Source organism: Balearica regulorum, chromosome 1, assembly GCF_011004875.1.
Source record: "Balearica regulorum gibbericeps isolate bBalReg1 chromosome 1, bBalReg1.pri, whole genome shotgun sequence".
Lineage (NCBI taxonomy): Eukaryota > Metazoa > Chordata > Aves > Gruiformes > Gruidae > Balearica > Balearica regulorum.
The window spans coordinates 154,811,072-154,828,840 of NC_046184.1; the positions used below are offsets into that span (position 1 = coordinate 154,811,072).

General features: G+C 38.3%; 1 protein-coding gene across 3 annotated transcripts in view; it reads right to left on the reverse strand.

The window, feature by feature from the left end:
* Positions 1 to 17,769, reverse strand: part of MYO16 (myosin XVI) — a 406,643-nt gene that overhangs the window by 299,617 nt on the left and 89,257 nt on the right. For all 3 annotated transcript variants that reach the window (XM_075740353.1, XM_075740347.1, XM_075740336.1), the window contains one exon: positions 1,220 to 1,483. In XM_075740353.1, coding sequence (XP_075596468.1) covers positions 1,220 to 1,445 — 226 coding nt within the window. In that variant the 5' untranslated portion in view covers positions 1,446 to 1,483. The remainder of the gene's footprint in view (positions 1 to 1,219; positions 1,484 to 17,769) is intronic.

Consider the following 17,769-nt stretch of genomic DNA (forward strand, 5'->3'; position numbering starts at 1 on the left):
TTCTTCAGCATAAATGTCAAAAATAGCCTCAAGTATCTGACTTTTACAGAATGCTAAAAGTCATATCTAGTATCCTGCTTGGGTTTTGGAGAAAGTTGGGAGCTATGGGAACACGAAGAAAGATCTTCACTTATATTCCCTGTACTTTTACACACTAGGAGAGTGGAATGAAAGGTTGTGAATTTTATTTGTAACTTAGTTATAAATGTTGCCCTGGGTACTCACTTGAAGAGATGAGCTCTTTGATTCATATCCTGTATAGGGCTAAGTATGTAGGACTGTACCTCAGTGATAAGTAATGATAGACCAAATGCTCACTAGAATGAAGATTCAGGAGTGAGTAAAAACCCTACATTTAATCAAACTGATAAAAATTAGGAGAAACTTGCCAGTTCATTTGTGTGATGTGACTCTATTTCAGAGCCTCCCTTATTCAGGTAGTTTTGTGCTAATGTGATTACAAAGAGCTGCCATAAAAATCTGTTTGCCAAGGGGTTGCTGCAAGCATTGCATCAGTTCTTTTCTTATATCCCTCCCCCACAACAGTATGGGGATTCCTGGGGACTTCTAAAACTGGAGAGATCCTTACTGCAAGGTTTGGTTCCCTTTTGAGGAGTAAATTACTAAATTCCTCAGATTACTATCGGCTGCACCAGGGATTCAAACAATGCCAGGAAACTAAAAACAGAACCTCTAATATGTGGTTATATATTTCAAAAGGACAGCAACATCATTTCAAAACCAGAAAGATGACCCACTATCTGGTGTGACTATGTGTCAACACCATCTCATTGCTCTAGCCAGGCCAGTGTCACTAACAGCAGGATTCATTGCTCTAGATTTTGGCTAAAATTAAAACCCCCTAATTTTCAAAGGAACTTGTGTTAAATTCTATGGTTCATGTAGGTAAGTGGCCAGACATAATGATGATCATAGTCGTTACTGATTTTGAAATATATCACTTTATATACATATTAACCTCAGTCTAAATTTATTAGGTTTCTGAAGGTTTATTCGCTATGCCTTATTCATTTCAGTAACAAGCTATAATATATTGTATGCAATACATGCCTGTATATTCAATTATGACAGTCACTTTATGATTACTGTCATGTAAAATTGTATTTTTCCTAAAGATAGGTAAGCAGAACAGGGAAGCTTTTCCTCAGAAACTTTTAGCTATACAAAAAGAAAAAAGTAGTTCAAAATTACTAAGTACCTTCTTTATCATCATGACGTATGATTGCATCCTGTATCATATCAGCAAGATTAAAACGAACTCGATGATTCTTTCCATGTTTCAGCTTTTTCACGTAGCCCTCCCGTTTCTGGAAAGCTTTTTCTCGTTCATAATATGCCTTTATTTGGTCACAGCGCATCCGTTTCACCAGCCGCTGCCGCTGGCCGAGAGGGAGGGACTCCAGCAAGCACTGCTCAATTTCCATCTCATGGGACCGAAAAACATTACATAGCTGGAAACAGCCTGTAAGAAAGTAAAGACAAACACATTTAGATCATGCAATAGGATGTTTTCAAATGTGCCATGAAACCTCCACCAATTTTCTTGTTGTCCTTTCTAACCGTGTGTAAGTCTATCGTGAGCTCCTCCTACTCATCCAATTCTGCCTATAGAGAGTATATATCATCATCATTTACTTTTGGGAAACAACACATAACTAATTCCATTAAACTGCTGATGCATTTTTTTTAAAGCTAACTCAGATCATGTAAACAAATGTGAATAGAAAGAGGTCTAAAAGTTCAAATGCGAGATGGGCAACATATCTAAATAATACAATATAATTCAAGTGGCTCTCATTTGCTTACAAACAAGAGACTATTATGCAGAGAAATGCCAGTCTGAGGCCCGTGCTTCCTTTTGATTCATTTTTATCTTGCTTTAAGTTAGCAATTCCTGTTATTCAGTGAGAAGAAAAATCATCATATCATAATTATAATGAGTTCATTAGCATGCAGTAGGTACTCAGGCAACTATCTATTAAAAACATCAAAGTCATTTCAGATTCCTAACTATGTGTATGACTTCACCCCCCACCCCGCATTGTGTAGAGCCATCCAAATGGGATCTTCTAATGAAAGTGTCTGATACTTAAATCTTCATGTGGAAACTGATCACAAATGTGGTTTTGATTCAGTTAATCCCAACATTCATAGCATTACCTTCAAGTCAGATTCCTCTTTTGCTGATACCATTAAATCTGGTATTTTTACTGACATTGCAATAACAGTGATGTTCTTTTCCAGTATGTTCTCTTTTCCACTGAAAGTGAAGACCATAAGAGACCACTTGCTGCTAGTCACTTTTCAGGGAACAGTTCTAAAAGACTAGTGGATTGTCAGATAATTTTATTGCTGGAGTCCTTGGATGTGAATCCACACCTTCCAAATCAATGATGTACCCACTAACCTACTCTAACACCATTTGATGTGGTGGCTGGAGACCACCCAATCACTTCCGATTCTACTTTATGTACATAATTAAATTTTCTTCATATGGAAGTTAGATGCCCAAATTTTTAATTTCTAAGGACTATCAGCAGCTCAGATGACAGAGGTTTTCTCTCTATAGCTTGACAGAAGAGCTCTTAAAGGGGATGTAGACTCAAGTCACCTTGGGCAGTTAATACCAAAATTAAGCATTATTGTGCAACTCTAATTAGGCCTGCTTTGTCTACCTACCCATTTTGTATCAAAAGACTCCTAACTCATTGAGGGCACTAGCTGAGTAGAGCTGACTAAATGACCGCTTTCTTTCCTCCTTGTTGCTTGACATATGTCTAATCTACTGAATACCATTCAAACCTCACTCTGAAGGCATAAGTAATAATTTCCTGGCAGGCTTTTATAAAGCTCACATCATCATAGCGCATAAATGCTTCCCAAATATTTATTTATTTTCATTTAAAAAGAGGGATAAAGGGGCATTCTTATCTACGTTCTCTACTGAAGAACTGAAAGACAATGATTTCTTTTTAAGTCACTAATTTTGGGTGTCTAATCCAAGAATTTTATATTCTTTTCTTGAAGTTTTTTGTTTTGCTTTAAAGGCATAGTATTCTATAAAGTATTATGTATCATAAAAAACAAAACAAAAAACTATCAAAGTGTGTCCTGGTTTCAGCTGAGATAGGGTTAGTTTTTTTCACAGTAGCTAGTACAGAGCTACATTGTGGATTTGTGCTGAAAACAGTGTTGATGATAATATAGAGATGCTTTTGTTATACAGGGCTGTTTTCATTCCTGCTGAGCAGTGCTTACACAGAGCCAAGGCCTTTTCTGCTCCTCACACCACCCCACCAGTGAGGAGGCTGGGGGTGCACAAGGAGTTGGGAGGGGACACAGCTGGGACAGCTGACCCCAGCTGACCACAGGGATATTCCATACTATATGACGTCATGCTCAGCATATAAGGGGCTTGGGGAAGAGGACGGAGTGGGTGCGGCAGCATTCGGAGTGATGGCGTTTGTCTTCCCAAGTAACAGTTACGTGTGATGGAGCCCCGCTTTCCTGGAGATGGCTGAACCCCTGCCTGCCCACGGGAAGTGGGGAATGAATTCCTTGTCTTGCTCTGCTTGTGCGTGCGGCTTTTGCTTTACCTATTAAGCTGTCTTTATCTCAACTCATCGGTTTTCTCACTTTCACTCTTCCAATTCTCTCCCCCATCCCGACAGGGGGGACTAAGCAAGCGGCTGCGTGGGGCTCAGCTGCTGGCTGGGGTAAAACCATGACAAAATGATAGTCCTAGGTCTGCATGTCAAACACTCTATAAACTGTATTACTTTATATATTTATTTGTTATATTATTTTATATATTGTATTCTATTATATATTCTATGTACTCCCTATGAATTAGAACTGAAAGTCTTAAACCAGACTTCCCAAAATTGAGAAACATACATTTATGCAAAATGTGCCCAGAGTGTCTGGTTGAGAAACTCCATGACACAAGCAGACACAGAATACAATTCTACAGGTTGAGTTCAATCAACTTATTTTAACATAGTCTGCCCTTTCCCTCTCTATAATTTCTGTTCCTTTCTTAGCATGCTCTTCTAGTTAAAAGAAAATGAGTTGTCAAACTAAAAAATTGGAAACAAGTGTTGGCTTGCATTAAGCCAAAACACAAACCCTTTCTTTTTGCATGTCTATGTAAAACAAAATTTTCCATTTGACTTTAAATGATATGTTTCATTTCTGAGCACATGTCGGAACAGACAAGGAAATGAAAGGGTAGCTCTGTACAGCTGCAGAAGGTGTAACTTTATTCCTCACTTCAGTCCCAGTGTTCAGAGCACTCAATTCAATAGGAGATCTGCACTCAGACCATCCTCACCCCAAGGCAGTTTGCGACTGCATCTCCTTTATGTCATGATAGGACTGGGGAACGAGCAAACTTCAAATCTTCCCTCTTAGAATTGTTTGGCTTTGTATAAAATATTTCAGTGCCCATGCGCTAAGCCTACACAGTATTTTTGGCTTGTAAGACCCTAGACTTATTCCCTAACACTTCTAAAGCTGGGTATAGTGCTTGCCAGCCAAGCTCACAGCCTCAGAGGCAAAACCAGCTTGCTGTGTTAAACCTTGTTTGACAACGCAGCTAAGAGTCCAGCTGTACAAGAGTTTTACCTCTGCTCTGTTCCTTCTCTTTTATGAAGAGAAGAAGGAGCAGCCACGCACTTGGGCTCTGACGGGCTACGGCTGAAGTTGCTGTCTATGTCTGGAAAACTCAGCTGAGGGTGAGAATTGTTGCTGTTGTTCTAGTCTTAGCTGTAAATCAGTGTTCTTTGCTGACAACAGACTTCAACTGTATCTTTGCTTTTCCTCAGCTTAGGTGCTGTGCAGCCTCTGCTCTTAGGAACTGGTAGTGTTTGCTGCCACATGACAACTGAGACTGGTGCAAGCTGTAGGACACCTTTGTTGTCAGAGTGTTCTGCTCCTCCAGGGTGAGAAATCAAACAAATTAGCTTAATATCAAATTAGCTTGGTCAAATAGATCACAGCAAAGATGAGCTCATACAGCCAAATTCCAGTTTCAGGAAGGATGTGGCTGTCTTCTTAGTGTCCTCTGCCTCTCCACTGGGATGACTTTCAGCTGGCATGAGTGCCCGTCTATTTGTTCCATGAAGTGGAACAGTGCTTGACTGCCAGAACTGGCCCCACACAGTGGTTTCCAGTGTGTGGCCAGAGTCAAACAATTCAGGCAGATTGAGAAGAGAACTCAATCCATTTGGGCACTGGTCTCAGCTGGGAAGTAATGAGTTGCAGATGGAATTTTTTTCTTTCAGCACATGTGGAGCTTGATACATTTCATATGAGATTAGTATCTGACTGTGGATATAATAGCTGCAGGTCAGCAGCCTTGTTAGGTTAAGCCTGGATTAAACAACATAGTATAGATGCAGACAAGGCAAACTCTCTAATCTTTCAGATGCTCATCCTTAAGGCATATAACATTCAGTCCCAGTTTTAGAACAAGACAGATCTCTGCTCTGACTGTGGAGGCCTAGCGAGCACAGGGAACTGTTGATAGCACAAGAGGCAGATCTTCCTGACCATCACCTCAAGAGAGCTGGACTCAAACCCAGGAGGGTTATAGACATGCTTCTGGACGAAATTCTGAGGATGGCTTAGTGCCACTTTGAGCACCAGATCAGGTGATCGTGTCTTGTCTAGCAGAGTCTTGAAAACCTCCATCAACACATTCTCCAAGTTCTCTGAGTGACCTGTTCCAGTGCTGCACTGTCTTCTATCAAAAATGCCTTGGGTTTTTTTTTGGTCGCCATTACCTGTTGTTACTACTGTCACTACTGACAAGAGTTCAGCTTTGTCATTTCTGTAATTATCCTGGTAGCCTTCTGCTGCCCTCACTCCACTTCCTCAATGTTCATCTTACACTGAGAGGACCAAGACTACTGCACACATACTTGCAGGTGCAGCTTCACTAGCCCCAAGTAGAAGCAGACAATGACTTCCCTCAGTCTGCTGGCCATGCTCCTCCTAATATAGCCCACTATGTGGTTTACCTTATTTACAACCAGCTGGCAGGGCTGGCTCCCATTCAACTTTGTATCCGCTGTAACCCCTGCATCCTCCTCAGCAGGGCTGCAGCTCAAGTCAGTCAGTTCTCAGCCTGTACCAATGCATAGGTGAGGCATGAAAATATGCACTTCCCTTGTTGAACTGCCCAAAGTTTCTGTTGACCCAATCATCAGGATTAAGCTCTACCATTTAAAGCATGCCAACCACTCTGTCCTAATTTAGCATTGCCAACAGCAGCAACAGCTTCAGTTGTAAAGAAAACCTCCAGGAAAAAATAGCTGCTAAAATCCAGAACTTTATTAGGTGGATGTAAACTGCTACTGTTTAGAGGCTGACAACTCAGCTACAGCCAGGCTTCAAAGAGAAGCTACTCTTAAAGGGTAACACATGCAGCAGGTCTGTACATCCTTTCTCTTTCATATATGAGAAAAATCGCACAAACCATCACACTGAACTTGTACAAGAACCTTGTACGGGACCCACTCAAATAGCAGAAGATACATGGAAAACATTATCTCAATCAGAGCTGATTTGAGTATGCTAGCCAGGAGGCAGTGTGGTAACATGAGGAAAGGTTCATGGGCAGGGAGAAAGCTTTCCTTCTGAATCAATTTGCATAAGAGTTTATATCTCATTACATAAGATATCGTATTTGAAGATTATTTCATGTGTTTCTTGCCTTAGTGTATGACAAATTACAGTTATGTATGGTGATTCGATAAGGTCACTCTGACTGTCATGGTATATTGCACTGGATAACTCATTAGCAGTGTCTCCATCAAAACACTGAAAAAGCTTACCAAGGTATTATTTATTTAATGAGATGCCCTGGACCGAAACGACTAGAATAAACATGATTGTTGGTACATATCTGGTTTTAAGGTCTGTATCTTCTGTATAAGCACACAATATAAAAACCTTTATGAAACACTGAAATATCAAAACCAGAGAGCCTTTTAGTATATCACGTTGGTTATTAACTAGCACAGGACAAAGGAACCACTGTAACTAACAGGAAACAAAAAATGTTTCAAGGACACTTGCTAGTGTAGAGCTGCTTCACTGATTGGGTCCACCCTGAAGCACTAGAAAGAAAAGAATCATTGCTACAAAACAACCTGTTCATAAAATTGTAGCAATTTACTCAGGACTGGACAGACTGCCAGTTGCATTACAACACAAATTATGAGCTTGATCCTGCCTGTACCAACAAGAGATTCCTGAGTAAAGAGGAACTGCTTACTTTGAATTGTCAGTGGTTCTCACTGTGAAGGTGAGAGATGGAATATTATGTGGCACTACAAGCATCAGCTCCTGAACAACATGAAGAGCTTGGCAAGGGTGATGGGACATAAACAGAGGGGTAGAATGTGATTATTACAGGTATTTTCTTCCAGCTCCTGCAGGTGCCATACCTCTATACCTTTCCTTTATATTTCTGTTTCTTTGGGCTTTATGTCACTTAACTTTAGTGACTTGCTCTGACATTTAAATCGGGAGTCTAGTCATCCTAAAAAAATGCACTTCAGATTGTAAGTCACATTGCCTGGGGGTGATTATCACAGAATCATAGAATGGTTTGGGTTGGAAGGGACCTCAAAGATCATCTAGTTCCAACCCCCCTGCCATGGGCAGGGACACCCTCCACTAGACCAGGTTGCCCAAAGCCCCATCCAACCTGGCCTTGAACACTTCCAGGGAGGGGGCATCCACAGCTTCTCTGGGCAACCTGTGCCAGTGCCTCACCACTCTAACAGTAAAGAATTTCTTTCTAACATCTAATCCAAATCAACCCTCCTTCAGCTTAAACCCATTACCCCTTGTCCTGTCAATAGAATCATAGAACGATTATGTTCCTATCTAATCTGGATCACATGTCAGGAGGCATTTCCAGAATGTGAAGCTGAATGCCTATATACATGTTCACACAGGCACTACAAAAAAGTTTGCCACAGTGATCATATGTATTGTATTTTGACTTTTCATGTGATATAAACATTTGCTGTTGTGATTCAGAGAAGTAAGATACTCCTGGATCCTGTAGTGTGTTTTGCAAAGTATGGCAAGTTAAAAACCTTATCTCTTCATTAAAGGCACACCCACAACTAAATTGCTGATGTTGCTTAATGCGGCAAGCATCTCAAATAAGGTGACACAGAATTATGGTGCATAATGCTGAAAACTAACTATGAATTTGCAAATATTAAGACACATGCTTACCTTTATTTACGTAAACATTCATGTTGATTTTGATTGTATTTTAAACAATGAATAATTAAGCTTCTGGGTGTTTGAAGGACTATGGTCTTTACAGCACAGAAATAAAATGTAGAAGGCTTAAATTACCTGGAAAATGGCAATCTGAGATTCTGAGAATGTATCTACTTGAGACAGCTACCTAAACAATATTCTTTAAGCATCTTGATCTCATTCAAGGAAAAAGGGTAAAAAAGCCCTCAGAAACACACACTGAATTTAACTTGGGTCCTCTGACACTTCAGGTCCAATCTTGGTCTGTTCTTGCTAAAGATATTATATCAGCCCCTCTTCATAACTACAATTAAACACCTACATTCTAATTTAGATACCTGAAATTGTCCTGAATTTCAGAAAGATAAAATATTTGAAAATTTCAACAACTTCAGTGAACTGTGAAATAGATTAAAATTCAGTAAATAACAAAAAAACCCGCAAGTTTTTGTAAATACTATGCTATAACATGACACTTTGAAAGCTGGCTAGCTAAATATGTTCACAGTACTAACAAAGATATGTGGGAAAAGCATGCAGTAAGCAGCAAGTGCTTTGGCACTTACGGACCTAGAGACATGGATGGTGTAAATCAGTGCAGCTTCATCCAGTTCAAAAAGCTGCATTAATTTACGCCCCATGTTTGATAACAGAAATCAGATCAGAAACTAGAGCATTGACCCTTTCAGTAACGCACTTTGCAGTTATATATAATGACTTTACAATACATGATGATTATCTGCTACCAACAATGCGTATTATTTAAATTTATTATATTACATTAGCAATAATAATTTATTAGTATTTATGCAGCTGATCTGAATTCCATATGAAATCAGTGATACAAATACAATAGCCTAACTGAAGTTATGGTTTCTGGACCACAGATCAATGCATTTTTTAGAGGTGCCCTCTTCAGTAATCAAAATTTATTATCTATCATCTACTGATCTTCCAGTTTCAAAAAGAAATACTTCTTACCCACAGAAGGGGCTACATTAATTTAAATCCACCTCAAATTGTAATGTTAAGGTCAGTATCAAAATACTTGGATTTGAAAATCCTTTGTTCAGCGCAGAGAAAATTACTTACCATCTGAACAGCCTCTCCATTACATTTATTAAGCTGTAACTGAAGCGCGGTGCTCATAACCACTCAGCCTGATTTTAACGGCTAAAGTGTTTTCATCAGGTCAGCAGTGCTCTGCTCACTGTAGTGATGGGCTTATTCATTTTCTTTTTTCTTGGTTCCCCTCTCCAACCCACAAGCAGATAATCATGAGGGAGCAGTATAAATGTAAACTATTTACCTTGTAAAGACTGTAAAGAATTCAATTAATGCCAAGTCTTCTGAGAATAAATTACATTGCAGTAAAGGAGCTGATGTGCTTCTGTTGTTGGCTCCACAGAGCTTCTTTAGGGTGTAATTACAAAGTTAGAGCTCTTAAATGACACGATATACAAAGCGTCCTCGTTTTCTGCTTAGCACCCAACTCTGTCTTTGCTGAAGAGCAATCCTAAGTACATTCGAGCCACCATCCTCTTATAAAACCCTACTCCTGTATGCTGCTCTTCAAGAGCCTTTTGATGTGACTAGACTGGTAAGCAGGAACTGCAATCAATTTCCAGCTTGATACCAAGGAAAAGTTACTTATCAGACACTATTAATCAACTCTACAGGCTTTCTAATAGACTCTATTATCTATCTATCTATGATCAGTGAAGTTACAGCGGCATTCTCTAAAAATTTGTTATATTTAAAACAAAGAATCAACCAGTTTGGGATCTTGTCTTTGTGAAGCGAACCTGAATAATAACAAATCAAATATAACAGAGGGCTCTGCATTGTCATTTGTGATTTATGTCATGTAGCAATCTGTAACATATGGATATTTTATGTTCTAGGTAAAAGTAATTAACTGCATGTCAGCCTATTCAATAAACACAGCCAACTCCCTGCCCATGCATTGGCCTTCAGTGTAATAAAATACAGGTTTCAAATACATACATAAGAGGTTCTTCCCATTTTTTAGAAAAAAAATATCATTATTGTTTTCTTTTGCCTGTCTTGAAGCACAGGGAACTCACAGGTCTGAGTGGTCTGAGAGGAACTGTGTATATCCCAGAGCAGTAGTCCTCATCTGTGGATCACATCCAGAAAATACCTGAATGCAAGCAAAATGAACAGATGCGATCTGCTGGAGCTCATACTGTTTCTTTTGGTAAAGTTGCTGTCTCCATATCCTCTCAACTGCTGTCATCCTTCCATACTCCCTTAGAGGATGAGACAAAGGTGCAGTACGGATTCCCACAAACCACAGCATGTGTCAAGTACATTCCCCTGTAGACATCAGAACCTTTTGTAAAACAAACCAAACCACAATTGTCTGCTCTGGAGCACTGGAATTTCCAACTGAAAAGACTGCATACTCTCAGAGATGAGTAAAACACATGAACCCATTAATGTCTTCCCATACAATATTCCAGATAATTGAGCTTTTAGGAGATGAAAGTCTGTCCTCAAGCTAGATTCAGAGCTTTATTGTAGCATCTCCAAATAATGACTGTCCAGACAACAGGCTGAAACACTACCTATTGCTCTTCTGGACTTTAAGGAAGGCTTTTGAGCAATCAGTCCATGAAGCTTGGGATCCAATATCCCTTTACCAAAAAGGAAAAAAAAAAAAAGTTTATTTTGGATACCTCTATTCTAGTACATAAAAGAAGGGGAGGAAGCAATCTCTGGCTTACAAGTTAAGTGTTATATACTGGCTCATGTTCACATGGTCAAGGTTCATGCAGAACAAATGAAACATATCTAGACTGCATAGCACATGGTCCTGATTCTCCTGTGATTATCATGCTGTGCTGTTGTGCTGTAAGATGTAATTATCTTTTTTTGTGGCTTCTAAATTTCACAGTGTCTAAAGTGGAGACTGCACTGCAACATAGCAGAAAGGAATTTTACAACATAAAACCAAAGTTGTTTGTATATGTTCTAGTAAGTAGTAGGAGAGTATGTGTAAGCAGGGAACAATATTTGAGGCTACAAAGCCTTTTGAAATAGATGGAAGATTGGAAAGGGCACAGAGCACAGAATCTGTGGCAGTTTCGTCCATCCTGTCTATTGGGAGAGGTCTCTAGATTCTGTTGTAGCCTTTGCCATAGAGAGGGTTAGCTGGAACTGTTCAAAACTGAGCCAGCGAGCTAAATGACAATCCTGTAGACCATCGGAGGTCCAATGCCTTTCACTCTGTTTTACAAAACTTTTACTACGAGTGCTGTCTAGCCAATTTATCTTTCTGCTTGCAGCAAGGTAAGTGATGCAAAGGGCAGTTCTGCATGGCAATGCACTTCACCCAAGGATGAAGGAATTTACTTACAATAGGATTAAATTTCCTCACAACATACTTAAGACTACTCAGTATCTTCTGTGATAAGAGACTCAATGGTTATTAAGCTAACCCTGATAGCCATGCAGTAGAAAAACAACATTATTATTCCTAACCAGAATGAAATAGTTGTACAACATTCCTAGGCAATGCAGTACCGAACACCGCTCACTTGTTTGAATAAATTGTGTCATGATTAACCTGTTTTTGAAACATTTTCTTGAAACTGGGTAACAGGTTTGGAAATTATGATGGGAAGAAAAACTAAAAGATGCACACACACAAGTACATAATCACAGACTTTGTTTCCTTAGGAAAATCAAAGCAAAATATGCTTATATGTTTCCCAAAGATTAACAATATTATTCCTAAAGTAGGTAATTTAAATTTTTTAAAGAAATATTGTAAATACCCATTTCAGAATCTGAAGAGAGAGTTTAAAGTAATTAGAAAGCAAAAGTAATCTGATTCAAACTGACTGCACTAACACATTTTTTAAGATATATGTATATATGGATAAGTTAGAAGAAAAACTGAACTGGCTGTTTGAGCTAACCCTTATAATCTTTTGTTTGCCTTTGGGTCTATGAAATTATGTCACTCATTATTTGGGATTTCCAGAAGTAAGCAACATATATTTGTTAGATTACTATAAAGCATTTAATAAGGCTTGTCACTCACAAAGCCTTTGAGAAAATAACATCAGCATATTTGGTCATATTTTAATAATCTAAATTGCTATAAATCACACCGACAGCAAGTAAAACTCAAGAAACTCCAAATTAGAAGGCACAAGAGCAAAGAAGATCTGGGCTTGCCAAATGACAATAAAAATAAGAAGGAAGAGATGAGAAGTCCTCTAGAAAAAAAAAAAAAAAATCTCCTTTTAGTCCTTGCACAGACCTGGCTGTCTTTATTTGACTGCAATGCCAAACTTACAAAGTTGCAAATAAGCTGTGAAGATACGAGTTATTTCCTTACTGTGCAGTAAATGGAGATGTAATAAAACATTAATCTCTAGTCCGCACTTACAGATATATGACAGAGAGGAGGGGAGGATGTGCATCTGGGAACAGATGCACTGGAAAATTCTTCCTGCCATCACAATATAATATCAAGGGCTTGTTATGCAGACCAAGGACACTCCGACCACAATAAGCAACGAAAAACACTAAGACTGTTGCTGATACTTGTAAATCTGCAACTTTCAAGGGTGAATTAACACATAGGTGAACAGTGAGAAGACGACAAAAATTACAGTCGCTATGCCTCAAAGGTACTGAGAAAGTTGAATAGCAGCAGAAACAACTGTTTTACTGTAAATTAATGTCTGAACAAAGAAACAAAAAATCAGATTGTTTCAAAGCCTGGGGCAATTGTTTCATCACAGACACTCTCAGATATCACCATTTTGGCTGCAAATATGCCAGGGATCAAGAGGCATACAGCATATGAGGATTACAGAAAACACAGGAGAGAAACATATAAATCAATATTTGCAAAAGCCTGCATGCAGTAAATTCAGAAGAAAAGAAAAGAAAAGAAAAGAAAAGAAAAGAAAAGAAAAGAAAAGAAAAGAAAAGAAAAGAAAAGAAAAGAAAAGAAAAGAAAAGAAAAGAAAAGAAAAGAAAAGAAAAGAAAAGAAAAGAAAAGAAAAGAAAAGAAAAGAAAAGAAAAGAAAAGAAAAAAGAAAAGAAAGAAAAGAAAAGAAAAGAAAAGAAAAGAAAAGAAAAGAAAAGAAAAGAAAAGAAAAGAAAAGAAAAGAAAAGAAAAGAAAAGAAAAGAAAAGAAAAGAAAAGAAAAGAAAAGAAAAGAAAAGAAAAGAAAAGAAAAGAGAAAAAAGAGAAAAGGTATATGTGGATCAAGACAAAGAGGATACTCAGTATCATACATCAGAGAGAGTCAAAAGCCAAAAGGGAAACAGTGCTTCATAGACCTAACCATACGGGCTGGCAAGCACACAGGAAAGGAAATCCTCTGCCAAGTGGACTGTGGTTCTACACGCAATCTAATCATTTACAGAGATTACTGTAAAGTAAAAGCAGATGGAAATCTAGTTTAGAGTACAGTGGAGCTAACAAAAATTCTGCAGCAGAGCTAATATGTAGGCCTTTGGTCACTGTTCAGTGTACATCAAGGGACTGCCATCTCAGTTTTCAAATAGCAAAAGGATTGGAAACAGGCCCTCCTCCTTTCTGCGGAAAGACAACTTATCTGGAATATTGCATTCAATTCTAGACAGTCAAATCGGAGCAGTTCAAAAGAAACTACCACAAATGGTTCTGGGGCCTGAGGGACTGATTTATGAGGAAAGATGAAAAGAATTAAATATGCATAGCTTAGCTAAGCAGTGACTGAGGAGAGACAAGTTAACAGAAATTTGAAGGGTGAAAGGGAAAAAGAAAGGTTATATAGCATAAAAAGGAAGGGAATTTGGAACAATAAAATGAATTTAATGTAGTGTAAATTTAGGCAGAGTACCAAAATAAAAATAACACACATGGATGAGATTAACAGCTAAGACCTCAAGATTCTTTGTTTGGTATACTGGGTGGGTAGTCACACAAAAGGACCAATGTGAGCCCAGCAGTCCAATGTTTCTGGTACCGGGGCAGCTCGCCCACTCGGCTCCAGCACCTCCAGATGGCCCCGCAAAGTTCTGTAAAGACAACCCTCCAGTAAAGTGGAGAAGCAACCCAGAAGAATTTCTGGTATGTAGAGCTACGCCACTGGCATCTGAGAGACTTCTCTCCCTTGCGCTTGGTGGGACAGTTATCGGGTATGTCCTAGGTAAGCCTGGGCTATGGTCAGAATACCAAGGATGGTTGCTAGTCTGAGCTGGATCTTGATGGACAAGTGAAAATGAAAGCAGGCTGAGCAGCTGTCCTGACAACAGAGTTTACAGTAATCTGTTAAGGTCACCTTCCACATCTACCATCTAGCATTATACTCATGGTCAACTAATACTATAGCACGGTTGTATGGGCACATATAAGAAAAAGAAGTGCAGAGAACCACTGTCACACTTGCTTGTAAACATGCATAGCAATAGCACTTCTATGTTAAGTTAAAATGGGGAAATTCGGTTGATCATTTGTCTGAAGAAGAGGAAGAAAAACAAAAAGATGAAGAAGTAACTGAACAGCTTCATCTCATCTGACAAACTGTAAAAAAGCATAGTGTCAATGGATGGACTCCTAGTCTACATAAAACTTCAAATTCCTTCACTGTGGAAATAACTAGACAAACATAAAAAATGCTTCAAAGCTATTGAAGAAACTGAAGTAGAAATCAAATAGAAATTATTATCACAACTCCAACAGAAGTTAGAGTCTTGCTCACAAGACACAAAAAGTGTCTCTCGAAGACACAATAAACCTATATATTCATAGGTGATTAGGAGGAATTAAGTATGTCGTTTAGATTGCCTTAAGAGCTTTACTTTTCACAACTGTCTACACGATTTACACATACTACTTCTGTAGCTAATATTACTAGTACTGCAGCTAAAAAAATCATAGAATCTTAGAATCACAGAATGGTTTGGGTTGGAAGGGACCTCAAAAATCATCTAGTTCCAAGCCCCCTGCCATGGGCAGGGACACCCTCCACTAGACCAGGTTGCCCAAAGCCCCATCCAACCTGGCCTTGAACACTTCCAGGGAGGGGGCCTCCACAGCTTCTCTGGGCAACCTGTGCCAGTGCCTCACCACTCTCACCGTGAAGAATTTTTTCCTTATATCTCATCTAAATCTACCCTCCTTCAGTTTAAAACCATTATCTCTCATACTATCACTATATGCCATTGTAAAAAGTCCCTCTCCAGCTTTCAAATCAAATAATCAAATAATTGCGTCCAAAGCAAAGCACCTGAAAAGCTAAGTATTTATTTCATCTGCAATCTGAATATAAAATTTATCCTGTTTCACATAAACTGAGTGCTGAGTAAGGGATACATTGTTTTCACATATTTTCTTAAAGCCTCCTGCAATAAGCTAACTAAAGACAACAATACTACTCTTTCTACAAAGACTGAAAAAAAGGGGAAATTTTCCCCCCTTCCTTCTCCTCATCTTAGATGTCCACATTTACAAAACTTTTACAGGAGAAAGCTTTGATTCTGTACATAGTCAAAGGATCACGTTTGAAAGCCATTGGTTAGCTTTCCAAGTACGACCTTAATAAATCGCTCCATTTTCTGTGGATGACTTTACAAGGTCCCATATATATTTTATATGTCATTCTTCATAACAGGATTTGCACTGAATGAGACCACAGCAGGACTCCACCAGCCTGAGGTGGTATGGCCCAGATCTATTGCCTGTCTACATGCTCTGAATATCACTTCGATCTCTTCTGAAAAGTCATACTGCATAGAGTGACATTCGTAATAGGATTTACGGCCAAAGATATCAGACTCCACATTTTTCTTCTTCCCAAAAATAACATTTTCTGTTTTAAAATCAACTATGAAGTAAAAGAGAATAAAGCACACTTCCAAGTGGAAACCCTCCAGGAACGTCTGTATTCTAGCTGGGTAAAAACCTAGTAATAAACAACCAAATGCTCTTCTACTTCTGCACTGTGCCCTCCTGTCCATGCTCCTTGTCAGTTCTCATTCTTACTGGCCAAAAAGAGATTGAAACTGACTACATCTCAGCTCTCTGAATCACGTTAGAGATGGGGGGAACTTGTCCAGGACAGTTGTCTTTCAGTGTACAAGAATGGCACTGGCAAGGAAAACAGCTTTAGCGATACTACTTGCATTTGTGTTTCTGCAGGTTACAACAGATTGACCCATGTCACCTGTTACCTGAAGGTATGTCCAGCAGTCAAAATACTAGAACTTGAAGATTTCTTTTAGCAGGTCTTATTTTGACATTTTTTTGCAACTGAAGGTGCTTGCTTGAAAGCAAAAAAAATGGAAAATACATCTTTTAAAAAACAATCAAACATTATTTTTTTTTAAATTGGTGGTGCTCCTCTATGATTTATTAAAAAATTTCATTAGGACAACTCTTTATTTGCTCCCAAACTAAACTTCCATTGACTTAATTGATTTCCATTTGTTTAAGAACAAATTAGGATTACTTCAACTTAAAATTTTACTTGCTTTAAAATAACCATGTTTATCCTGTGGCAGTTTTGATCCAGCTGTTAATTGCATTATCTAAAAATATTTTCTCTTTGGTTTTACAACTTGGCAAATGTGCAAAATTTACCATGATGCAGTAAATTAATTTGTCTGAAATGAGAAAGAAAAGGAATTGTGATTATTTGGAGCAAGAAGTTACTTCAGGAGTGAAAATATGTTCCTTAGCCTCAAAACTTTCACAAACTTTGTGAGAAAAAGTGGCTATATTGCTACAATTTCACATGTGGAAATAGAGAGGTTTAGAGTTTTTTAGTTGTTCTCTGGTCTTGCAGCAATCTTCTCAAAAGTATAGTATCAGAATTCTGAAGCTTCATGCATGCTGTGCCAATATGGTAAGAAAATACAATACTTTGATCTTTACAATTTTCTTTCACCTTATTTTCAGGGTGACTAGATTGCTTTGCTGTTGGCAGAGTCACTATATTAAAAGAAAAAAAGCACTCCAAATACCAAAAATACAAGAGATTTCTTTACAATTTCCTTACCAGTTCATAGTAAAGTTTTCCACTGAAAATGCTGATGCTTCTCTGTCATGACAGATTTTTTACAGTGGGAAACAAAATGATGACATAAAAATTATCTTTGGGATGACTGTAATTTCCATCAAAAATATTATAAATAGAACCTACTTTTAGTTGAATACTAAGTTGGAAATCTTGTAGCCCTCGATTGTCCAAGTTAATATTGCTCCTTTTGCTGTTATTTCAAAATGTATTTTTCCAAATACCAATTTAATATAAGTCTTCATCTTAATATAATTTCCAAATGCTATTCCAAGCACTTGTTATTGTTTGGAAAGTTGTCAGTTGTTACCATCAGGAAAGTTTTGTTTTCTTGGAGTACACTTGACAAATTATTAGATGACCAGTATTACAAAAGTGCAAAGATAATTGCGCCACTGCTAGCCCAAAAC